Source organism: Rhipicephalus sanguineus, chromosome 5 (assembly GCF_013339695.2).
Source record: "Rhipicephalus sanguineus isolate Rsan-2018 chromosome 5, BIME_Rsan_1.4, whole genome shotgun sequence".
Taxonomy (NCBI): Eukaryota; Metazoa; Arthropoda; class Arachnida; order Ixodida; family Ixodidae; genus Rhipicephalus; species Rhipicephalus sanguineus.
In genome coordinates this window covers 198602632-198629278 of record NC_051180.1, presented here as the reverse complement: position 1 = coordinate 198629278, position 26647 = coordinate 198602632, and the positions used below count along the sequence as shown (strand labels likewise).

The 26647-nt window shown below is 47.8% G+C and overlaps 1 protein-coding gene across 1 annotated transcript in view; it reads right to left on the bottom strand.

The window, feature by feature from the left end:
- LOC119395176 (alpha-mannosidase 2C1) overlaps window positions 1-25605 on the bottom strand; it is a 35071-nt gene extending 9466 nt beyond the window's left edge. The window contains exons 1-2 of the mRNA XM_037662456.1: window positions 25590-25605; window positions 23815-24057 (exon numbers count right to left, since the gene is read on the bottom strand). Of these exons, the coding sequence (XP_037518384.1) occupies window positions 23815-24057; window positions 25590-25605 (259 nt within the window). The remainder of the gene's footprint in view (window positions 1-23814; window positions 24058-25589) is intronic.
- Window positions 25606-26647: the final 1042 nt, after the last annotated feature.

The window sequence follows — 26647 nt, the reverse complement described above, 5'->3', positions numbered from 1 at the left end:
CCGGTAGAGGGGACAGATGTGAAGCATCTTGCATGATATCAGATGAAAGAAACGAGGAAAAAGCAGCAGGGAATGCAGAATACGTCATTCTGAAAGATGGAGAAAAGGTACCTGTTGTCAACACGGCAGTCAGCCGAAGTTTCGTATCTCAGAACATTGAGAACGTGCCCATTGTGAAAGGGTTTATGGATAAACGCCCAGTTACCGTACTGCGCGATACTGGCTGCGATACGGTCATAGTGCGACAGGCATTCGTGACAAGGGAAAAAGTGACCGGTACGTATCGGCCGGTACTGTTCCTTGACCGCACAGTGCACTAGCTACCAGAAGCTGTGGTCTTCCTGGATACACCAGTTTTTAGGGGAGAAGTTCGTGCTCCCCGCCTGCGAGACTTTATGGTTGTACCTGGAAACATCAAAGGAGCCGTATCACTGGGCACCAGGAGAGTGTTCGAAAACCGGACCGTCAATTTCAGTAGCAGCACAGATATCGAGGAAAAGACGCATAAACCCTCTACAAATCGTCGTGGTAGGCGATAAGACCAGGTCACCGTAAGTCGTGTAGCGAACCGGCTACGTGCACCTGGGCCCGAACCCAGTGATGGCAGTCCATCTGCAGTAAACAGCGATGCCCAGACGGCATGCGCGAAGGGATGGCAAGCAACTACACGTCCATCTGGATCGTCGCAGCTATCGACCTTGCCGTGGCCTAATTCGTGGCCGAATTCGCGACCGGATGCGACGCATTACCGCGGTGCACCTACCCCACAAGATGAGACATGGTTGCCTCTGGACACGACGCCCTGGGTACCACCACGTCGTCGAGCCAGGCAACACTCCTCCATCGAGCAACGCAATACCGGGCGCCTCATTCAAACTCGCCCGAGGTTTCTTACGCTCCGCAGCGATGGTACGGACAGCCTCAGTGCACAGATGCATCAGTCACCATTATCGCCTCAGCCGCCGCTTCGACCACCACGTTCCCAGAGTCACTTTCAGCGCCACAGGACTAAGACATACAAGCGACGTGACAACAACACTCACTGAGGTCGACTATCTGGATCATGATGTGGTGTCGCCGCTGTGCAGAGACAACCAACATCTACGGTGTGAATCGTGCATTGTGTGTGTTGTGCGTCGGCGCGTCTTTAATCAGCACAGCCGGCAGTCTGTGCGCGCCTCGTTGTGACGTGCGCCGTGTGAGTGCGACGCGTGAGTGCGCCGGGCAAGTGATCAACAGTGTTTGTGTAGTAACAGAAGGCTTGCAATGTTCCCACTCTTTGCCTGTGCTCGGTGATTGCCTTTGCTCTTACTGTGTTCCGTTGTTTCGCGTCCATACTAACGCTATCCGCGGCACAATGTACTGAAAGTTGGGGGAAATGTGGTAATAGACGGTTACCCACAACCGAAGCAGAGAACAGAACTCAAGAAGATGAAGGAGTGCGCGAGAGGGGGAGACGAACGTGAAGCGCGTGAGCTTTTGGAACGCCGACGGACTGAGTGAGAACGCGGCGGGCTTGCAAGACAGCAGTACGCTCGGCCTGAGGGACCAAACGGACCGATCGGGTGCCACCAGACTAGCCGGGACAGGCTTGGCGTGTCCCTGGAACGAGTGGGTGCTCCGGACCGGGCCTGTGGTGCTGTTCCTGTGGTGCACGAGCGTGCGGACCAAGGCGAGCAGCTGAGCCTGTTCCAGATTCGGGTCCGGCACAACCAGTCGCTGAGGGCCTGACCTTGGTGCTACGTCGGGCGGAGCGTGGGCCTTCGCATTCCTGAGCGAGCAGTTCCGGGTCTGCTCGTGCGCCCTCGTGCACCGTGCCCGTGCGCCTTTCCTGACTGCGTCGTTGCCCCTTCGACGGTACCGTGAGTGACGTCCGACTGTGAGGACGCGCCGAGAACTCGCGTGACCATAGTGAAGGACTCTAACGTTTAGGACTTTAGGTATGTTGTATTGTGTGGCCAGTGAAAGTGTACGTAATTGTTATTTTGTGACGCCCATAAATGTTTTTCTGTCCTTGACTTGGCTGTTCGTCTATGAGCGCCCAAGAACCACCACAACGTCGCTTCTGAGCGATTTGTGCAACGCCTTCCTCGGCTCATTTCTACAGCAACAGGCGGCGCTGCCAAATGGCGCGTTTCACATTTGTTTTCGAAAGAAGCAAAGCCTGGACATGTACGTGAGCAGTGCGCAGTAAAACAAACAAAAACACTGATCGCGCGTTTCGACTGTGTACAAAGAGAGCGGCCCGAGCACGTACTGCTCTTTTACTAACTATATTATACTATAAATACACTGGTTGTGTATATTGCGCTGTGGACGAGATCGGATTTAGTGTGCTTTTCTTGAACGTATACGTGTGCGTGCCTTGCAGTAGCGTAGGCATAAATGGTTTTCGGGGTGTGCAAGCATACTTTATGTATGTTCGTGCGTGCGTTTGTATGCAGGCGCGTATTTATCCCTATGCAAAACTGAAGAAGGGGGGGGGGGCGCAGAGGGATGAACCCTCCAGTGGTTTTTTCACACGTCTCTTTACAATGTTGCGCTATTTGCTTTTACATCGCACGGCGGCGTTGCATTACCTTACCGTGCGCTATTTTGAAGAGCATACGAGGGCCCGCGATCTGCGGAAAAATGAGTGAGATGATCTACCGAACAAACAGCTCCATCCAAAGTATGGGCTCCGTAACTCTAGCTTCAACGTGTCCGCAGCACTGGCTGCCAGAAGAAAGCAAAAGAAAAAAATTTGGGGAGGGGCGAAGCATACAGGGAAGGGCGTTTCAGCTCCACTAACGTGAAACTTGTGGAGGGGCGAAGCATGCAGTGTGCGCCGGTGTTTCCCACAGCAAAATCACTGCTAATGGGCAATGAGAGACAGAAGAAAGCTTAGACACAAAGACCCGCAGTCCGCTTTTAGTTAACGTGCGCGCTGCGAATCTTTACTGTTAAACAACGCACAAGAGAAATCTCCCACGGGCACTACATTGCAGGTCAAGATCCAGTGCCTATACAAGGTGTTTTTTTAGATTTTTTACAAAAATCCTATGACAGTAAGGTTTGTCATTTTCGCACATGCACTCCACGTCGAGGCGGAAAAAACTTTACCGCAGTCACAATAACACTGTTACCATTAATTAGCAAAAACTCGTTCATTAACTTTTTGTTTATTGACTTGAGGGCAGCATATTAGAAAGTTGTAGTTCGTACCAATTTATGGCATACCTATTTTTACAAACCACGAAAGCTGCACGTAGTTCTAGATATTCTTCATCGAATGTCAGGAGCGAAATCTAAACTGATCGCGCAAAGCGCGCCTTCATTCGAATTTCGTCACTTTCCCGTCACATGTCGTCCCGGTGTTCCGCCGCACTTCAGTTTGATTTCGTCTTAACATTCGATGATGAATATCTCGAACTACGCGCAACATTCATGATTAATAAAAAATGGGTGCGCCATAAATTGGCACGCACTACAACTTTCTAATATAAACACTTGCCCTCAAGTCAATTATTAAAAACTTAATTAACGAGTTTTGTTCATTAGTGGCAACCGTGTCATTTTAAATGCGGTAAAGTTTTTCCACATTGACATAGAGTTCATGTGCGAAAACGGCAAGAGGCTTACTGTCAGAATTTTTATAAAAAATCAAAAAAAAAACAACCTGTATATACGGGGTGGCCGGTGAACGGTTGTACAGCGCGAGCAGACGGTTTTTAACACGAAAGTGTTTGATGCCAGGGTCCACTAGGACTTTCATCACGTATTTCCGTCACGGAAATACGTCAGCAAAATGAACACTATCAGAGTGGCAAAGAAAAACAAGTATAAGAAAAAGTTCCGTTGCAGGAGTCCAACCCATGACTCCTCAGTCCGCGACGATGGCTGGGGGGCATTTAGCCCACTGAGCTACCGCCAAACGCATAACGAAGACCATGAACAAGCCTTTTATCTTTTACACTTGCCTCTCACAGTGATTGGATGGATACGTGGATGCTATGAGCGTCCCCTTTATAAAGGTGCGGGACATGTGTGCGACCAGGCTCGAAAAAAAAATCCAAAAAAAAAATTCGGCAGATCCCACGTACCGTGGGAGTCGATGTTATGCGAAGCATGCGGCGGGAAGCGAAACGTTACAAATTGGCGCTATAGATTTGTATAAATTTTATACGCACATATATATTGAAGAGCCGCATATGTTTATAACCAACGGCAACGTGGGTATAACCAACACCAGAAGCGGTAAGCTGATATGTAGTGCTTATACGTGTCCCGAGAACTCATGCACGTTTTACGAACCGGTGTGCATGTGTGCAAGAAGTTGTAGTGCTTATACGTGTCCCGAAACTCATGCACGTTTTACGAACCCGTGTGAATGTGTGGAAGAGGTTCTTGACAGTTCTTGAACAAGGTCATCATCACCGTGATCAGTGAGCACCAGCATGGTCATGACTTGTTATTGAATCCGGTCGTGATCGCGGTGACGAGGGGTCCATGTGAAGTGAAGTATGAGGCATAGTACAGCAGTTGCAAATCGTGGATGCCTCGGTCATTTCGTCGACAAATTGTCTGTCGATAGAGCCGGCGACAAGTCAGAACATATAGTCACCCTTCTCGTTCGTGAGTTATAGGGCGTCGAGGCTAGTAGGCCTGGATAGTGCTACGTAGACCAACATCAGTGGATGGCGCTTGTCGTATTCGTAGACTACTGGTTGTATGTAGCCTAGTCTACAAAGCGGCTGTCACTCAATCTAGCATCATCCTCGGTCAGTATGAGGCCATCGCCCAGCCTCGTAAGAAATGGCGAGGACACTGCGTAGTTCTGGCGGACTAAGTGCACTTTACAGTGCGATGATATGAAGATCATACGTAACATTCGTTAATGTGTTCCTCCGGGTCGAACAATGCCTCAATATAGCTTGCTGAATCATAGGAAAACAAATGTAATGTTTATTAGACTGCTATAAAAGCGGAGCCAACACTGGAACCACAGACGTTAATCTGATATGACGCCTGTATCGTAGGAGTACACATGGTAGGAGTATCATGTATTGTTTATTGCTTTCTTGCAAAATTAGATAGCCAGCCCATAACCACAATTGACGTTACACCGACATTACGCCTGCATAGGCTGTTTTTGCAAGCCAGTTATATACCTGGCGTGGGCTGTGGTAGAATACCTGACTGCCACGCAGAATGCTTGGGTTCGATTCTGCTGGGATCCTAATTTTCATTCTTTCCATTCTTCGGGTCAACGCTGCCGATGTCGGTTTTCTTAACGCTCTCACATTTAAGTTACCAATGTCTGTTCTCGGCGTTCCTGGGTAGATATAAACTGTCAATCACCTGTGGCGCATACCCGTACACCGGGGCCCGTGGTAAACGGGTATGTGCCACACGTGTCTGGAGGAAAAGGTTTGACGACGTACACGACAGGATTTTCGGGTTATCATGTCATGACCCGACAGTCAGATTCGTCAAATCCTCTTGCCCTCCCATGCCGATTTTGTCTACACCACGTTAAGGAGGCGATCATGAAAGCACCCAGACGTAGGCGGCTAGATAGATAGATAGATACGTAGATAGAACGCTCAAAGTGCCAAAAGTTCGCTAAGAAATGCTTCGCATTTAAAACACGCCGTTGCTACGACCGTCGGCGCGTTTCCAATAGAAGTGTAATTTCGTCAACGCTTTAACACACCGCGAAGTGGTGGCTTTAACCGAAGCCTCGCTCATAGCATCCATCCATATCGAAAAATAGCTCTCCGACGCTCGCCTAATTGTCGCACCGCGTTGCCCGCTCTCCCTGTAAAAATTAACGGCCAGGCTACAGGGAAGACACGACGCGCGTAGCGTTTCTCTTCGCGTTTCACGATGCTTTGAACGAGTACATATCGAGAATCAGTGTTCATTATGTTGTTGATGCCATATTTGCGCGGGATTAACCATATGCGGTGTCCACGTATATGCTAAGAACTTCAGCTACCGTAAGGGTTAAATCACGATCATGGGCGTTAGTCGTCGGTACGGAGACGTTCCACTACTCCTCAACGTGGGTCAGCCCACATCAAGCGGTGCTATATCTGTCAAACAACAGTAGACATTGTACAAGCTCATATACCAATGCACTACAAACAATCAACTACTTCTGTGACGACACGTTTCAGTTTCGTGTTATACCGATTCCTATGACAGAGGGATCAGCCATGTTTCAAGAAACTCGCTAGCAGAAGCTGCCTGCGTCGGCGTTCTCTCTCGCGGCGAGGACGCGTTCTCGTTCCTCGCGAGCTGGTAGTTCACCGTTCTTCGCAGATAGAGCATTTCCATAGTTAACGCGCGCCGTTCGCTCTCTCTTGCCACACGGTGAGCGCTGAGGCGGTGGCGCGCTCTTGCGCTCAAGCAAATGGATAGGACACGACGATGCAAGCGGCGACAGGAGACGACGATGCAACGCCGACAAGCCGCGACTCTAAGGCGCTTCGCCCTGAAATAAGGGAGTGTAGAGCTAAAGGCGCATGCGGCATGCCAACTGTGCACTTCGGCGCACACTGCCTTGCGAAGCTTGCAAAGAGAGATGCCTGTTTGGATATTTGCGCTGACCGATTCCCGTGTGGCGGCACTGATTTCCCGCAGCAGCGTCTGTGGCACTGGTGTTGATATATGCGCGTCTCAGCTTAAGCCATCGACAGAGCCTTACACACGTTTATAAACGTAAATCATTGCTTTCGTCATCTGCAACGCCGACAACCAAATGCTTATCAATCGTGTTCTCTCGCGCGTGTGCGACATCCGTGTGCTTAAAGGGGCTCTGCGACGTTTCTACGACTGCCTTATTTAGCGCTGGAATGCGTGTAGTAATAAATGACAAAACAAACGCAAAAAGAATTATGAAAATTGGTGTCTGATGCTATTAGTCTGCAAAGCTCGAGCAGACGACGACAAGGAACGCTCCCTTTGGCATTTCGCTCTCCCGCTGACGTCAAAGGCCGTTTCCGATAACCGTGCGCGTCTTATAGAGACGTGCCGGAAGTCTTGTCTCATGGTGGCCTTCACACAGTGCCTTGCCACAACTCTGCCTCGGCACCAATCTTTCTGACGGCATTGCTACCATGGCTACGACGCACCACGTGAGTCAGTAGTAGTGCACGCCACTGCAAATTGAAAGTGCATCCCTGATCCCCGCGCAACGCAAGGATGGCTCCGGGCATTGTAGGAAACTCTATGGTCCGGGAGCCCGGACGAAACGCTACCGCCCGATGACGCGGAAGGCGTCGGTCGAAAAGCGTTAAGGATTTTTTTTCTTTTTTCGTTAACAGATCGTGTCAAACAGCGTTGCGTGTTTCGCAGGTTCCGGTGTGGCCGCTGTCGCCCGAGCCGCAAAAGGCAAAACGCGGAAGAGTATCGTTTCATTACCATTCCCACCTAGGGTGCCTTGATGCGGGCGCACGAATCCAGGCACACTATTCCCACTAGCTCCACGGGGCACCTAACGTCATGATAGTTGTTCTGAAAATACATCAGTTAGAAACAGGAATGATTTGCTTCTGAGAAAGCATGAAAAAGGGTTTTTTTATGGCTCAGTAATATGGCCTAGCTACCACCGTATGAATATTACATGGCACTAGTCGCGTCAAGCCAATCAAAACGCACAGCCTTTGTCGTCACTGCCACATGACGAAACGTCACTTCCCATAACAAAAATAGCCGATGTGTGTAGCTGTAGTCTGAAATCAGCGTAGATTATCCGGTGAAATAAAATTATAACAGCTTCGTTCTCAGCGTTGCCACTTACGCAATGATGTCGGCGCATTCCACAGTACCAGAACAAGCGTTGAAAACATGCTTAATTTGTGTCGCAGCGCCCTTTAATTAAATATGCGTATATCGAAATTCTGTTCTGCTAGTCTAGCTTATATTGCAGGCGAGCAACTAAGTTGCACGGGGACATGAGAACTGAGGTTGAAGAGCGCTTTGTGGCCGACGCTCTGTTCGCTGCTATCATGCCACGTATACGCTGTAGTTTGTTTCATTCCCGGGCACTGCTTCGCCCAAATTTCATCTTGAACACGCCGACGCTGCTGCCTTCGTCAACGTCACGACACGTGACGTCTGGTGGAAGTGCTGTTCGTTCATGTTCCCGACGCCCCCGTGAAGCCGTGAACCCAGTGCAAGTCGCAAGGAATTCATTAACGCCAACCCCTACCAGCGAGCCAGCCGCAGACAACGAGCTCTAGTACCAGAGTACGGGCTTCTACCCGATAACACCCGGAAGACAAAGGCCATGACCACGACGGAGGCAACGATGACAGCCCCAGTGCCACCGCCCGCGACTGTCGTGCTGTGCTACAACGCAGTGACCCGCCAACCTTGCGCAGATCATCATTTGAAAACCCGGAAAGCTGGCTCGAAGCGTACGACCGCGTCGCTTCTTCTATACCTGGACCTGTGACGACAAGCTACGGCACGTCCACTTTGCCTTGAGGACACCGCTCCGACCTGTCTCGAGAACCAAGATGAATCCTGACAACGTGGGACATCTTTCGCACCAGTTCCCTAGCCCATTGAAAAACCTCGTAGGCAAGGACCGGGCCGAGGCTCTGCTCGAAATCCGTGTGCAACTGCCAAATGAAAACGTGGCGCTCTTCACGGAAGAGATGACCAGACTGTTCCGCCACGATGATCCTGCCATGCCCAAAAAAGAAAGTTCGCCTCCTCATACGAGGAGTTAAAAGCAGGGGCTCTTCGCGGGACTGATGCGGAGCCCACCCAACAGTGACCAAGCAATAGTTATTGCAGACTAATTGGTTCACATTGTAAACTAGACTTGTTGCGCAACCAGCAGGAAAGAAGGAGGGCGCTCTCTCCTGTCTCCCTCCTTCTTTCCTACTGGTTGCGCAGCAAGTCGAGTTTGACCAAGAATTTGTCTAAAAAACTACGACCATCGAGAACACGCTAGAAATGCAAACCGCCAATAGCCGATAGGTTCAAGACAGCACAGATGTTCATGCCCTCGGCTCCGACGACCTGCGCGAAACAATCCAAGCGATCGTGCGGGAGGAACTGCACAAACTGTTACCCTCCCCAGCCTCAAGTGGACTCGATAACAGACGTCATTCGAGCAGAAATCCAGCTGCCGCTGGGCACCCTTGAACCGCCACAGCCTCAGCCGCAAGCCATGAGCTACGCCACGCGTCGTGACGTTCCCCTCCGCGCCCACGTGAAGACACCGCACCGCGAGGAAGACCGACATTTGGCGTGCCCCTACCACCAGCCACTCTGCTACCATTGCGGAGAAGCTGGTCAAACCTACCGCCGCTGCCAGTATCGACAGATGGGACTGCGTGGTTTTGCCGTCAACGAGCCACGTCCAGAACGAGGTGAACTGCCACGTGAAATCGCCGACTATCTCGCAGGAGCGCTATGGACCCCCCAGGAACTTCCGCGCTCGCCGTCACCAGACCGCTACGTCTCTCCCCAACGCCAACCATACACTGGCCCAACCCGGAGCCGGTCGCCTAGCCCGTATCCGGAAAACTAAGGGCAGCAACCGATGGAGGAGCGGTTGCTGTACGACAAAATACCGAAGATCTTCCGCGCCGACAACGACGCCGCGACAAAATCTAAAGAACACGCCGCAAGCCGGACGGAGCCCTGACGTCAAAACTTCGCGGCACGAAGAATACCTGACGACGCAACGTCGAAGCAGCGGGACAAACTGACGTAGCCGACCTAACCGCAACGCAAGACAACGACCTAGCGACCTCGACGTTCTTATCGACGGCCAGCATCACCTTAGCGACACCGCCACCGACTCTCACCAGTGGACCGTTCGCCACGAGTTGAAGTTAGACCGCTGGAGGTCCGAAATCCGGACAGCTGGAGGTCACCTAGTAACGCCGGCAGGAATCTCCAAGCGAGAGTTACCATTGACCAACCGGATTTCTCGCAAGCTTCGTAGTTCTACAGCGTTGCTCGAGAGATGTCATCCTTGGTTGGATTTCCTAGACCTTCATGGTACAGCGATCGACCCGAGATCCAAGTCGATAACACTATCCCAGAAAAAGCCCTACCGCTGCATACACCGCAGGGGCACGCCTTGAATGTGCGGGAACTGCAGGTCACCATTCTCACCTCACTCCAGCGTCATCATTTCCGTCGGCACTCAGAAATCAGCAGCCCTGGAAGGCGTCGTTGAGGGCGATCAGCACGAGTTGATTAACCGCGAGATTTGCCTCGCAGAGGAATAGCCGAGCTGCGGGGGAGCAACAGTGATGCTCACAAATTTCAGCAACGAGTATAAGCACGTAACGAAGGCACGACGGCGCCTACATCGAAGAAACTGTGGAAGCCACCGATGCCTTCGCCCTCACTAATTCTTCCGAGCCTACTAGACGAACCACGCTCCTCAGACAGTTTTCGAAGTCAATCCCAGCCTTCCGAATCATAAGCAAGAACAGCTCAAAACCCTGCTCTTGCAATACAAACTGCTTTTCGTCGTCGCCAAGAATTCGGCAGCCCCAGTCGCAAAACATCGCATCATTACAGAGCAAAGTGCCAGACCACTCCGTCAGAGCCCGTAAAAAGCTTCAACGCGAGAACGCGAGGCCGTTAAGAAACAAGTCGACTAAATGCTACGCGACGACATCATCCAGCCGTCCAAGAGTCCGTGGCATCCCCGTGGTGCTAGTGAAGAAGAAGGATGGCCCTCTACGTTTTTTGCTTCGACTATCGTCCCCTGAACAAAATCACAAAAAAGGACGTGTCTCCTCTCCACGTATAGACGACGCCCTGGATCGACCTCCACAACGCGAAGTATCTTCGTCGATGGACCTCGAGACCGGGCCATTGGCAAATAGAAGTCGACGGCAGAGACCGAGAGAAGATTGCTTTTATAACACCAGAAGGCCTCTTGCCGCTCAAGGTCATGCCTTTTGGTCTTTGCTCGGCACCTGCGACGATCCAACGCGTTATGAATACAGTACTGGCAGTATGAAATGAAAACTTTGAGGATGAATGAAACTTGGAAGCTTTGAGCACAAATAAACGACGAAGAAGGGAAACACACACCACAAGCGCTCCCTCACAACTGAATCTTTATTCGACAAGTGGCAAACTTTCCTCGTGTACTCGGACAACGTCATTGCGTTTGCCTCAACCTTCGACGAGCACCTCCGGCGCCTTCAAGCTGTACTTCAAGCAATCAAATCCTCCGGACTCACCCTGGATCCAGATGTGTGGCGCTTCGCGTACTTAGATCATGATACTTGAGCGAACCGTTCTCAGCCCTCACGGGAGTGAGGAACGAGTGGTTAAGAAATTCCTTAAAAAGGGAAGTTTGAAAGGAAGCATCCTTCCACTCAACCAGAACTAGGTACTCTTCCACGAAATGAAAGCATTTTGCCACATCTGTCCCTGCTAATCTTGCTTCAGTCTTTGTGTCCACGTGCGCTGGAAACAAGTCACTAAACTCGCTACCTCACTGTAACTTTTCCATTCCATGGGGAAAAGTTACAGTGAGGTACACTTTGAGCAAATCGAGAAAGCCTCTTACTGCAACATTCTGGAAATCAACTGCACCAAATTTTAAAAAAAATGCTTGCTCGATGACACTCATAAGAACTCCATGTGGACTGGAATAGAAGAGGTCTTTTATGTCAATAGACATACCCTTGTAGGGAACACGGTTGTGCTTATTAAGATGGTGAATGACACCCCATGAATTAGTAACAAAAAAAGCGTCATCAATATAACATTTTAAGTGACACTGTAGCAATCATTCAATGGACTTTTGCCACGTTCCTTTTTTTCGGAATTATGACGTACAAAGGGCTGCTACTGTTGCGAATTTTTGCAGAACACTTGAAAGTTGATTTTTTTTTTTTTCACGGACTAAGCAAGTGCGTCGAGGTTGAGCTTAGGAAATAGGGACAACGCGTATTGACGAGAACAGCGGCAGTCCTCGTCGGTCGCTTCTTTTTGTGTCCCTGAAACTGACGTTTCATGTGTAACTATCGATGAGGGCCGAAGGGCGCTAAACAGCAAGTACTGAAGAAAGACGACCGGAGAAAACTATTTAGCCATAGATTTCATAAAATATGGAGGAGATTTAATATCCAAGAAAGATGCGTCGCCCTACACAATATGTCTTAAGCCTTCGACTTTAGCAATAAATGGTAAAACTGCCGATTTTACACAGTGTGCCCCAGGTAACCGCCGTATATGTCGATGCGACTGAATGTGTATATCGGGCTGTTGCACGAAGTGAGTCATTATTCTGCGTCTTCTGCCTCACCGCTTAATCAGGCAAGATTAATTAACGAACTTATAAAGCAACGAAGCTGGAGAAAAGACGCCAATTAGAAAGTTGTACATCGATTTGCAACTCGTCCGATGAGAATGTGTCTACTTTCTACATATTTATTATTCGACAGCACCAACTTTTGGGCGAGTTGGTTTTGCATAGGAGAACATTCAAGCACACACACTCGTGGACAGAAGGAGCTCCATCTCCTTACGAAAGATGCGTGAAAAAAAAAATTACCATGTGACACGCCCAATTGCGCACCGCGATTGTAGTACTCGCTAACGTTCTGCGTACAAACGATATGCTTCCCTCGCGGCGGTTCATAATAGCGACAAGCAGACGCAGCGGTTGTCGCTTGTGCTGCCGCAAGCAACAGGAGCATCATCACGCACCATCGTCGCTGCTCTGTCGCCTTCGGAGAGGCAGCAGACTCGGCCATAAACACGGCCGTTTGCACACGGAACGTTACGGAAAACTGCAATCACGGCGCGCAAGCGGGCATGTGACATGATACACTTTTTTCATTTCGCGGGCATCGTCACGAAGCAGAAGAATACAAATACTTAAAGGAGCACTGACCGCAAAATATTTGTTGGCGACTTTTATGGTTTAATTAGTAGTTTTGTGTCTGTTAATCTAGAAATGGAATCGTAAATGCTCCAAGGTATCATATTACTAATGCTAGCGTCATTAGTTACGACCAATTCTGGCGTCTTTCAAAAATTTGCAGTGGCTTAGCTCGGCTATGCAGGATATACGTAGCGTTAGCAAAGATTCGGCTGTTTATTCTTAGCTTTCCAGGTTGTCTAGGACTATTAGCCTTCTTCTGTTCATTCTTCGTACGCTGAACCGCTAATTGCCAGGCAAATACTTCGGGATCCGATGAGATAAGCTTCTCGGCTCTTCTGCGCCGTCGAGCAGCATTTGCGCTCTCCTTCTCCATGGCGTTACCCACATGCAAACGCCAGTCAGAGACGCTATCAAGCGGCTCCAGCGCAGTGTCAGACGGCGACTGCACAGCGAAGGCAAATAGCTGCGCGTGCGCCGGCGCCAGTGTGTCTGCCGCACATCACTGATCCTCGCGCATGCGCAGCACGGCTCATGAGGGTCCGCGCGATATCGGCTCCGGCTACGCAAGTGTAGCTAACGCTACAAAAGGCCGTCTGATATCATAAGAAATCACAAAATCTAGCGCTCCACGGCGGTGAAGCACCATAAGATCACGTGCGCCCAAGTTTTGGTGACGCTGTGAGCGCGCCTTTTGAGACAGCGAATGAAACGACGTGGCTGCTGCGGTACCAGTTGGGGTGGGACGCAGCAGCTCTTCGTGCCGAAGTTTCCGCGATACACCCGCCGGCCAAGCACACTGCCAAGAGTGAAAGCAAAAAAAAACTGACTCGGTTTAAGAAGTGAAGCTAACGTGAAAAAATAAGTGGCTAACAACATCAACAAACGATTCACTCAACGCAAACGGTCGGTCGTCTCGGCGGCTGTGCACCAACGCAGACCGCTAATGCTTTCACTCTTGTCATGCAAGTGTTTCAGTGCGCATTCCTGCGCATACTGCCTTCCGTTTTCCTGCCAGCTTCTTTGACCACACCGTTGCAGTATCAACATCGTTCCAGCGAAAGTGGCACGTTTACCTGTCACGCCCTCTTGGTCTTCGACTCAAGCTTATCAACCACAACGTACTTGGAACCACTGGATTTCACCAAATGCAACAGATCTGGATCCCTTCCGGCGCCACTGGTCAGCTACATGGTCCTCGACAAAACCTGGTCGACGCTATCAGCATCGGCATCGATGCCTGTGTCGACTACAAAAGAGCGGCCTTTGCCGGCGGCGCTGTGTGGGCTCGGCGGCTGTGCACCAGACCCCTAATCCTTTCACTCTTGTCATGCAGGTTAGTAAAACTTAGTCTTTTCGCTAAGAAGTCTAGTAATTACCTGCTGTTTCAGCTGCCGAGCCCACACTGCTACGTTCTTGTTGCACTTGAGTGTTCTCGTGTGATTCGTGCCTTGTTGATGATGTCGGGTGATATTGAAAGCAATCCTGGTCCTGCTTCTAATGCTGTACTAACTGAACTGCACAAATTGTCTGCCGGTCAGACGAAATTAATCAGTCAGGTACAGGACCTTAAGTCTCATTTGTTATCAACAGATAAATCTATAGCAGATCTCATAGACGCGTGACTGATCTAGAAGGGCACTGTCAAAATATTATTTCATTGCGTACTGATGTGGAAGCGCTCAGAAGAGACACCGCTCGCGCGAGTGACCTTTTGCGCAAGCTTGAAGCGCGCGTGGATGACGCCGAGAATCATTCTCGGCGCAATAACCTCATATTTTATGGCCCTCCTGAATCAACTGGATCGGAAGCATTTGCCCAAGTTGAACAACTTGTCATCAAGCACTGCCATGATCATCTAGGTATTTCCATCGATCTGAAAGAAATTGAGCGCGCGCATCGTCTGGGTCGCCGCAAGGATACTAACCACCATCGCCCCAAAATAGTTAAATTCGCATTCCATAAAACAAAAGGAGAGATTCTTTTCTAATGGACGGAAATTTAAAGGAACCACTTTTAGTGCTGGTGAAGATTTTTCACGTCGTGTACAAAACGTCCATCGGCAATTGATTGCATTTGCTAAAACCAAGTCGCTGCCTTTTTCCATCACTTACAAAACACTACTAATGGGTCACAAGCGCTACGTCTACGATGAGCAATCGCAAACTGTAAGAGAAGCATCGTAGCGATTTCCTCGGCACAAATATGCCGGGCACACCCCCACAACTCAATCTGGCCTGTCACTTTCGGTAGTCTTTGCTAACCCGCGCAGGTTTTTCCTAAACGCATCACTTTTTCTGAGCTTGTTTTATCATCAAGCAGTAATGTATTGGTGATAACCGAGACTTGGCTGACAAATGATATAACCGATGCAAAAGTGCTAGATCACCTACCTGGATTTCAACTTTATCGTAAGGACCGTACAGGCGCACGTGGAGGCGGGGTTCTGACCGCTGTGCACCAACAGTTATCGTGCTCGGTGGCCAGGACCGACTCTCCTGAACTTGAAATTCTTTGGGTCGTTTGCCGTGCTTACCCTCATACTGTCCTTGTAGGCGTTTGTTATAGGCCCCCGAACAGCCACCCAGATTTCGCATATAAGCTCAACAATAACCCGAGTGGATTTGGCAAACAGTGTCCACAAGCAGAGATACTCCTTTTCGGCGATTTCAATTTTCCTCAAATAGATTGCAGTAGTAACGTTCCGTCAGCTGTGGGCAGTGAGCCCGCAAGAGACTTCATAGATTTCTGCCTGAATTGCAATCTAACCCAACTTGTATCCCAACCGACCCGCGTTACAGAGAGGAATTCCAGCATCTTAGATCTAATACTAACTAGTCATCAAGAGAGCTTATCATCAATTACATATCTGCGTGCCGTCACTGACCACAAGGTAATCCATGCGGCTTTTTCGTTTCGACCTGTAAAACGCCATCTTGTCACCAAAACAATCCGTCTTTACGACAAGGGCAATTATAGTGCCATCAATAATGAACCGGCACCTTTTCTTCCTGAGTCGAGAGAATAAGCCATACATGCTCTGTGGATGAGAATTGGATTATATTTAGAGATAAGTTAGCCAGTCTTGTCGAGAAGTTTATCCCAAAAATAACGTTCACCGCAAACCGAACAAGCCGTGCTTCCCACGTACACTTCAGAAACTAAGAACAAGGAAAAAACGCCTCTTCCGATCAGCCAAACAGTCTAAACTTCCGTCCTTATGGGAAAAATATTATGCCGCGGAAGATGACTATCTAAGAACCATTCGAAACTGCAAGCATGTGTTCTTTCATGATGAGCTGCCCAAAATGCTTGCAACCAGCCCTCGCAAATTCTGGGAGGTCATAAACTCTCAAGAGATGCGCACCATTAGTCTCTCAAATGCGCATGGCGATATAGTCAACAACAATGAATGCGCGAACCTTTTTAACGAGGCTTAGGTGCACGTTAAAGAACCCCAGGTGGTCAAAATTTTCGGAGCCCTCCACTACGGCGTCTCTCATAATCATATCGTGGTTTTGGGACGTTAAACCCCAGATATTATTATTATATTATTATTATTATTATTATTATTATTATTATTATTATTATTATTATTATTATTATTATTATTATTATTATTATTATTATTATTCTTTTAACGAGGCCTTTTTCTTTGTTTTTACAAATGAAAGTTCAGTTTCCGATTTTTCTTCACCTGCGCGCAGCACCGAGTCTATATCCCCAATTACATTTTCTATGGACGGCATCATTTCGATTATAGAAAACATTAAGCTTTCTTCTTCTGCAGATGTGGATGACATTAATTCAAAACTTCTCATAAATGTTAAACATGTGTGTGCCGCATACCTTACATTGTTATTTTCGCAGTCATTATCATCAAGCATTCTGCCAGCAGACTGGAAAGTAGGCAAGGTCGTTCCAGTCTACAAATCAGGTAACAGAGACTCTCCACTAAATTACCGTCCTATATCTTTAACAAGTATCCCCTGCAAAATCATGGAACATGTCGTCTACTTCTTGGACTTTAGGCACTTTTTTCATCCTTCTCAACACGGGTTCCGAAGAGGTTATTCTTGTGAAACGCAGCTGGCCATTTTCATTCACGACTTACATTCTAACCTTGACTGCAACATTCAGACTGATGCTCTTTGCCTCGATTCGCTAAAGCATTTGACACTGTCCCTCACAAACGCCTAATTCTTAAATTATCTCTGTTAAATCTAGATCCTAACGTACTTGCATGGATAACATCTTTCCTGACTAATCGCTCCCAATTTGTGTTTGTTAATAATCACTTTTCTAACGACTACCTGTAACTTCAGGTGTCCCGCATGGGTCTGTGTTAGGGTCTCTACTCTTCTTAATTTACATTAACGATCTACCATTGCATGTATCGTGCAACTTTCGTATGTTTGCCGTGACTGCGTAATCTGCCGATCAGTAACCAACATTCATGACCAAACACTAATTCAGCATGATCTTAACAACATACAAACATGGTGTAACCGTTGGTTAATGAACTTAAATCCTATTAAATGTAAGCTTGTTTCTTTTGCTCGCCGCCGTAACCCTTTTGAGTTTACCTATTCCATCGCTAATGTTCCCATACAATCAGTTCAATCATTCAAATACCACGGCATCACCTTGGCTCATGACCTGTCTTGGCGTCATCACACTACTAACATCATCTCGTCTGCTAATAAATCACTCGGGTTTCTCAGACGACACTTACGCCATACTCCGCCTCACGTCAAGACGCTTGAATACAAATCGTTTATCAGGTCCAAACTCGAGTATGCATCTTCCATCTGGAGCCCTCATCAGTCATACATCATAAGAAAACTCGAATCACTTCAAAATCGGGCTACCAGGTTCATTCATTCTGCATATTCGTACGATATCAGCATCTCATCTCTAAAGGCGGAATCAGGTCTGGAAACCCTTGCTTCACGCCGACAGTGTGCCACTCTCTCTCTTTTTCATATGTTTTATTTCAGTTCACTGAATCATCCACCGTACATCACGCCCCCTCCGCACATATCCCATCGCACTGGTCATCCGTTACAAGTCGCAATACCACGTACCCGGACCACTGCATTCCAAGCCTCCTTTTTCGTAAGAGCAGCAAAAGACTGGAACGGCCTTCCTCACGCCATCTGTGCCATCACTAACCCATCTATGTTTGCAGAAGCCATTAAAAACACCGTTGTATATTTCTTTTTTGTTATACACCACCCCTTATGTAATACCCCTACAGGGGGTCTTTAAGGAAATAAAAGTGAAGTGAAGTGAAGCGAAGTCTTCAACGTGAAACACGTCCGCACTGCTCAGAATACCGTTCGCGTCTGAAAATCCCGGAAAATGTCTAAAGCAGCTTCACAGTCCTCCGTAAACAAGGCAATAAAATTTCCTTCATAAGAGCGTAAGGCATAAGGCACCACCTCTCCAACCTATTCAGCGTGCGTTTGTAGGATATATTCAGGGCAATGAAATGGGAACACCTCAGGACAATAGTTATTTGAGAATACCTTAGTAACCTACGGCTTGCTGATGAGATTGCTTTACTGAGTAAACAAGGAAAGAATTCCAAATAAGGCCGACGTTCAGGAAAAGACCGAGGCTTGAAGAGAATCTTGAGGAGGGGGTGCCGCCAACGTCTACACAAGCGGTGTTGTCCTCTTCGAGGCAGCAACTTGAAGACCACTTGTCCGAGCGACGCTCCCTGTTCAAGATTATTGTCTCTAGAATTGTAAAGCATGCTCACTGAAATGGACAGGCATAACAGAACAGTGGGTATAACAACTTATATGCAGAAAACTGATGCTACGCTGTCTCAGAAGACAAGAGCGGTTTCTGATAGGTAGCGAGAAACTGTAAGTGGTAAAATAATACGTATACTTAGGGACTCACCGCAGATCCGAAACATGAACCTGATGTAACTAGAAGAATGGGGCCGAGCGCGCGCATTTCCCAGGTATTCTCAGATCATGGATGACAGTATCGCTCAAGAGAAATGCATATAACAGCTGTATCTTACAGGCTCTAATTTGCGGGGCAGAAACCTGGGTGCTAATGAAATGGTTCAACTTAAATTAAGAACGACTCAGCGAGCCGTGCAAAGTAAAATTATAGATCAGAAAGTATGGGAGAAGAAGAGAGCAGGGTAGGTCAGGGACACAATTCCGGCAGTGCGGGAATCGATTTCATGTCAGCAAGCAGGTGCCTATGTCGCTTTTTTTTGCACGCGTTACGAGCTAGATCGGCGTCTTGGTAGTTGTTGGCATATCGAGGGCTTACCAGGCACGTCGAGTTCACTCGCGCCTAAAGGGTAGCTCATGATCCGACGTGAGATCGCTACACACGTCGGATACATACGTCCGTTTAGCCAAACAAAGTGCACGCAACGGTGCGATGGGTTGCGTATGATGAGTAGCGGCCTTCGGCGTATTCCTCCAGGGTCGACCAACGCTCGCTGCGTCATAGGAGCAGACATGCAATGTTTGTTACATGGTTTTCAGAGCGGTTAGCCAGCACTGCTACCACACTTGAGGTTGGCCCTCAAGATAGATAGATAGATAGATAGATAGATAGATAGATAGATAGATAGATAGATAGATAGATAGATAGATAGATAGATAGATAGATAGATAGATAGATAGATAGATAGATAGATAGATAGATAGATAGATAGATAGATAGATAGATAGATAGATAGATAGATAGATAGATAGATAGATAGATAGATAGATAGATAGATAGATAGACAAACGTTCAAACTGCCTTTGGCCGGTAGAGAAATGCTTCGCATTAAAAAACTCACATTAAAAGCATCTAAGTGAAAATCAAGAAGAAATGGGCATGGGCAGGGCATGTAACTAGAAGTCAACTGCCGGTCATTAGATTAACATACAGGATTCCAAGAAAAGGCAAGCGCGGCAGGAGAAGGCAGGAAGTTAATAATATTTCGTGGGGTTTAACGTTCGAAAACCACGACGAAAGGGACGCCGTAGTGGAGGACCCTGGAAATTTCGACCACGTGCGGTTCTTTAACCTGCACCTAAATCTAAGTACACGGGCCTCAAGCATTTTCGCCTCAGTAAAAAATGCGGCCGCCACGGCCGGGATTTCACCTCGCGAGCTTGAGGTCAGCAGTCGAGCACCATAACCACCGCGGCGGGTAAGGCAGAAAGTTAGGTGGGCAGATGAGATTGAGAACGTTCTGGGGACAACGTGACGGCACAGCACCTCGTCAACTGGAGAAACATTGGACAGCCCTCTGCCCTGCAGTGGACGTGGTCAAGCGTGATGATAGTGATGCTCCATCTCTGACTTACATGACGGCTTGTCTGCCCTATGTAGAAGATCTAGATGATAGCTTTACTGCTGCGTTTTGCTGACCAGTTGTACCTTCCATAGCCTCTTTGTTAGGCAAAACCAATGAAACCAACACTGGTCGTGTCTACTAAGAAACAAGGAGGCCCCCTTGTACCGCTTTGTTCGTACTTCCATGCGTTCTTGGCATACGTGAAGACCACGGCAAATGCGCGACTTCATACTTTCTTTAGCCTGCGGGATAAAAGATGATTAAATAGGATACATATGACCAGGGCTGGGCAAAGATACTTTGAAATTGTATCGCGATACAATACAAGATACTCAGGCAAGAAGTATTGGAAATACAGATACAAGATACTACCGCAATAATTGTATCCGATACGATACTTCCCAATTGTATCTTAAGTTACTTCGATACATTCGCAAATCTGTTATTATAGACCTCTATAATGTATAGCAAACGCCTATGCACAAAAGGTTTGCTTGAAAATTCCTTTAATGACACCAATTTTATTTTATTTTAATCAAATGTCTGGTAGTACCTCAAAGTTCTGTCCTTCTTCCTCGAGGTATATTAGTTTACTTCCGAAAGAACTTATTGGGGTTTGTTTTGGCTGCTTAACAGGACAGCTCTTCTTTGACGGCGGCGCTTGCTCCTCATGTTTGTAATTGATGGGAGTCACTGCTCAGCTAGCCGAGCAGTTAGCGGGTTGCCATCTAATCACAAGCATTCAAATAAGAAGCCTTCGCACGATGGCGCAAATACCGGTTTGGAGTTTTACCTCGTCCGTAAAAGACCGTTTACGCAATACCGAATCAGCAGTGTACAGCAGCAACAATGCTGCTAGCGACATTTTTCGTGACGCATTGTGTGTACGTAGAGCTCATAAAACTGCAATGACCTTTCATATTCTACTTATCTGCTGGCGTAAAGCGTTCGTTATCGATATAGCCACTAACGTGCAGTCTTTTAACAATTTTTCTTCAACGACATAACTTGTGTACCCCAGAAACGCCTCATACCTATTATTGGTACGTGGTGGCACGTGGTGGCAGTTACTTTGGTAGAGACGAAACTCTTTTATTGGGCGTACTTGTGCCAAGTTAACTAAGCTAACTCAAGTAGAGGCGAAGCATGCTGTACACTGATAGCGGCAATAAAAGTCGTCAGCCCTCGGTAATCTGATCATCGACGGAACGCGTCGTCTTTTATACATACATCGGCAACCCAACTTGCGTAAGCTCCTGAATGAACTGGAGTACCCGCGTTCTGCGCATAACTATGATAATTGTTGCGGTTTTACATCACAAAACGACGATATGATTATGAGGAACGCCGTAGTGGAGGGCTTCGGAAATTTTGACCACCTGAGGTTCTATAACGTGCACCCAAATCTAAGTACACGGGCCTCTCATTCTAAAAAGACAGGGCGTGCAAACACGGACACAAGAAAGAAGTTAGGACACCACAAACGCCGACTAACAACACAGTTGTTAGTCGGCGTTTGTGGTGTCCTAACTTATTTCTTGTGTCCGTGTTTGCACGCCCTGTCTTTTTAGAATGACTACTTACCAACTAGCTCAGCTCTCTGTTATTCTAACCGGGCCTCTCATATTTTACCTCCATCAAAATGTGGCCGCCGCGGCCGGGATTCACGCGTAATCTTAAAAGAACAATCTGAAACAATCGTGAAGATTCCGAAACATCGCGGCGCGGCTTGAGCCGAGCGCTGCTAACAATTTTCTGCGGTTTAAGCCCGATCACACCAAAATAATGAATAAGAGCACGTGGCAGTATAGTTGCACAAATCGTCGCAGGGCACCGCCGTATTCACGCTATTGCCGCTGCTTCGATCACCTGGCGATTGGTAATAGTAAAAAAAAAATTAGGGAGGCCTAAAAAGGAAAGCAATATAAATAATATAGAAAAGCCTTTACGTATGAAACATTCATAGTGAATAAGCATAGAAACACGATACAGGCGGCACCCCTAATAGCTATGGCAATTAAGCATGAAGTATCGTCAACTTACCTGTTAAGGTAAAGCAGAAAAAACGCTTAGTGCCTATGAAAAATTGCCGGAAACGGCTCGTCGGGACGCTTATCAAAAAAACGAATAATTTGATATGGCAATGTTTCTCGCATCCCCTTCCTAACATCAAGCTGTCCCCTAATTACTTCCATTATTATAATGCAAAACTCAATTCGCTATTTTACTCAGCAGCAGAATGTTTCATACTGTATATTCAATGCACGCCTGTTCACATAATTACATATTTGTTTTCAAAATAGCCTTGGCGGAACAGTAAGCTCAATAAAAATATAAATGTGTAAACAGTACCAGAAATAAAGTAGACAGCTCAAAGTAAGAATAAAGCAGAGAGCTTATTTTGACAGCACGTTACAAAAGGCATATTGCAGTGAACAGACCGGGAAAAAAAAAACTGCTCAGAGCCCTACGTAACGTATGGGATCCAAAAGAAGGACAACTAGGACAGGATTTGTGCTAACAATTAAATTATGGCTTCAAAAACTCTTTCAATAAAGATAGCAGGAAGATAATAATAATTGTTAGTGTTTTACATCTAAAAACCACGATAGGATTATGAGGGACGCCATAGTGGAGGGCTCCGCAAATTTAGACCACCTGGAGTTGTTTAACGTCCACCCAAATTGAAGTACACAGGACTCAAGTATATTCGTCTCCATCGATAATGCGGCCGCCGCGGCCGGGATTCGATCGACAGCAGGAAGATACGGTACACGAGGATTTCTTCTGCTAGTGGTGCTATAGTTGGAATTTTATTTGCACATGTGTGAAAGCCACGAGACGGAAAGCGGCCCTATGATTCAGATTTCGTAACGAAGCACAACGCAGGAGAGCGGCATCAGAATTTACGCGATAACAGCCGCGCGCATTGTGCTACACGGCGCCGGACAGTGGATAAGGGTAAGTGTCATGGCAATGGCACGAGTAAAAAAAAAAGAAAAATCGAGAAAACGAAAGACACGTGAACTAAACATAGACGTTCGCGCGCCTGTTCTGTCGAGACTCCGCGGGCGCTGTCATCTTGCACTGCTCGACCAAAACGAACGCGCACACCCCATCGCCCGCCCTCACTGGTAGACTCTGGCTGAAAAATGAAATTATGTCACTGCCCTTAGTTTTATTCAAGCGGCTTAGTGGCACCGGTACCAGTTTTAGAAGCGGAGTTGAGCCAGCGATTATTGTTTCGTACGGTGATGTTCCTATAGGAGTATCTTGTATCTTAAAATGCACGATACATTATTGAATGTATCGGAAATACAGATACAGATACTTGTCTTGCGAGACGTATCGCGATACAGATACGAGATACCCAAAGAGCATCTAAGATAGTATCTAAGATACATGCATCTTCGATACTGCCCGGCGCTGCATATGACTCCCTTCTTCTTATTATTGCCTTTTGCAACCATGTTCTTTCTTAGTCTTCCGAGCGAATTTTTTCAATGAGCTTCAACTTCGCACTGCTTATGATCACAGCGTCATCCACCAACAAGACCAAGCTGGCACGGTCACAGTGTATGCTCCAACAGCGACGTCGTTTTGGTCTCACAAACCATCTTACCAGCCAGCACCGACACCTTGTGAGAAGAAATCCCTCGAAGAACTTTGTAGCCGGCAGATGGAGCTACAATCGAAACCAGCGTGCCGCATTCTGTCTTCTGCATAGCGTTGTCATCCACTCCTTCAATCCAGCAGCGCTTGGATAGTTCTTCCCGGTTCCAGGGCACGGAGACAATTTCTGACCGACTCCATGGCAAAGTGTTGACAAACACCAGGTCGCCGCTGTTGTAGTCATCACATGTCCCTGCGAGATAAGCACACGTTACACACCCTCACAATCCAAGAAGGAACCCGCAAAAGAGCTACTGGTTTCGAAAAGTTTGAAGCTGACGGAAGTCGAAGCTTAGTATTACCAAAATCCACCGATAACTTTCTACTGCTCACGAAACTTCGGGCTACACTTGGTATAAGGGCAGAAGCTGCAGACAGGGAGGCTCCCAGTGCAGCCGCTGTGCGTTCCGAGCTATCCGTGGCAGAGACTCTGGCTTCACGGACACCGGTGTTCTGGCCTAGACCTCGCTTACAGGAAGCATACCCGCGCGAAGCTCCTACTGTGGTCATAAATACCCGTTCGGTTGCGGCACAGCTCAGCTATATTCGATCACGGCGAAAAAAAAGGTGTGCTGCGCGGGGCTGCGCACCGATCTAGCAAACACTGTTTGGCCAAGCCGTTCTGACGCCTTCTATTTTCTTCGAGGCCAAGGTAAGCGGGTGAGCCGAATGTGCCCGTGTGCAGCCGTACGTATTGAGAAAGTAATGGGGGACTGTGGTATTACAAAGTGTGTGAAGCTTAAGGTAAACTGCGAACAGGAAGAACGTTCGTTATAGAGTAAAACACAAATATGAGTTCCCACCGTGGTGAGGGATTGTCGAACAAGCCGTGTCGCTGTAGCCAACGTTTTGAGAGTAGAGATTTATGCTTCCCCATAGATTTCTTACTGTCTGCGTTAGTCCGGGTACCCGAGCCTTTGACGTCTGTGGCAGGGCTAGTAGTGACATATTGTGGCATTTCGTTCGACTACGATACACTTGAAAAAGATTTCAGTCGCGTCAGCGTTCTCGTCAAAACAAATGAAATTCTGCAAAGTTAAACAGCAAAAAGGAGGCAAGAAACAAGGACACACAGGACCAGTGCTGATCAGCGCTGGTCCTGCGTGTTCTTGCCTCTTTGTCCTTCGGTCTATGTTTAACTTTGCAGTAGTCGCACCAATTTGGCCATACCAAAGCACTCCTAAAAATGAAAGTACAGTGAGTTAATGATATCTAACTGCCAACGTTTTACACCAGCAGTTAAGTGAACCATGTAAGTCAGTCACTGCAACATTTGCTTAGTGTATCTGTGGTTAGGTTCCGCGCCATCAGGCGTTGCTACGGGCGTCGTCCATCACGCACCGCAAGCAACCCCTGCAACAGCTGCAATCCAGCGCGCCGGTAGCTTGTAAAACGTAAACGGCGAGACGTATACGGACACAACAATATTCTCTAATGACAGCTGTTTCCCCAAAGCCAATGACTGCTAACGTTTTCACGTACGACTGCCTCAATCTAGCGCATCCCTACGGGACAATGCAAGGAGAAGAGCAAGGACAAGTTGAGGACAGAAGAGGGCAAGAACGGAGCCACAAAGGCAAGCTTGAAGTTGTGATAGTGCCACGAGAATGGCACGAACGAAAGAAGGAATACACGAAGCAAATGAAATAAATGAAAACTGCGGTAGACCCAGGCATTCTGGAAATCAATGCTATGCGAAGCAGCTACGCGGCGTGCATGACGCACCGCTGATGGCATTCATGTCATCACATCCCATTCACGTTTCCTCGGAACACTCATGTCATGTTATGCAAATTTGGTATACTATCAAGTTGACAAAGCCGTCACGAGAGCACAGAGACGCAGGCGGCAAGATCATGTGTTACGTGAGATGCAAATCATGATTGCCATGTTATGGCCTGCGTTTATGTTCGTGGCACTCTCATATCATGCCATGCAAATTTTGGTATACATCAATTTAAATAAACGGCCAAAAGAGCGGAAAGACGCAGACAGGACGTCCGTCCATTTGGTTGCGTTGACTCAACGCCAACCAACCAAGCGGGATTCATGTGACTGGACCAAAACAAATCTCATCCCATGCGTACACGGCGAATCGCACGGGATCAAGAACGTTGCAATGCCGTAGCAGTACCTGTCGCGTTTTCGGCACCTAACAAGTTAGGCCGAATCCACACACTTGTAAATAAGGAACGACCCAAAAAGGCCCTGTGCAGCACAAAACACGCGCATCAGTTTGTGAAGTGTACTGTGGGTGTCGTGTACGAGGTTCCGCTGTCCTGCAAGGAAACGTACTACATCGGCCAGACCGGTGGATGCCTTAACCGCGTCTCCGAGAACACGAGAGCAATCTTCGCCAGAAGCAGGGGAGCAATTTCGCTCTTCACTGTGGCGGGCGGTGCTCACTAGACTTTCGCGCATGTAGGGTTTTGAGCCAGGAAAGCGTGCGTCTCAATGAGGAAGCATTCGCCATTCACAAAAGGTTCTTCATGTGTCAACACGGCGTCTATATCGCTAAGGAAAAGAGACATCACGCACCTAGAAGGCGCTCCTTAGGCTTGCGATTGGAGAGGTTGTAATAATCACTAAAAAGATGCTTCCATCACCTTGTCCAGATTTCATTGTGTGGTGTGCGCATGCGGGGAAGCTGTTTCTTTTTGTGTCCATCTTCGTGCAACAATGAAAAACGTTGTTAGTCAGCGCTAGTGTTGTTCGTGCTCTCTTCGTGCTTATTTTACGCGCTGTCGTTCACCTCAAGCTAGGCAACACCAGCTAACCCAACG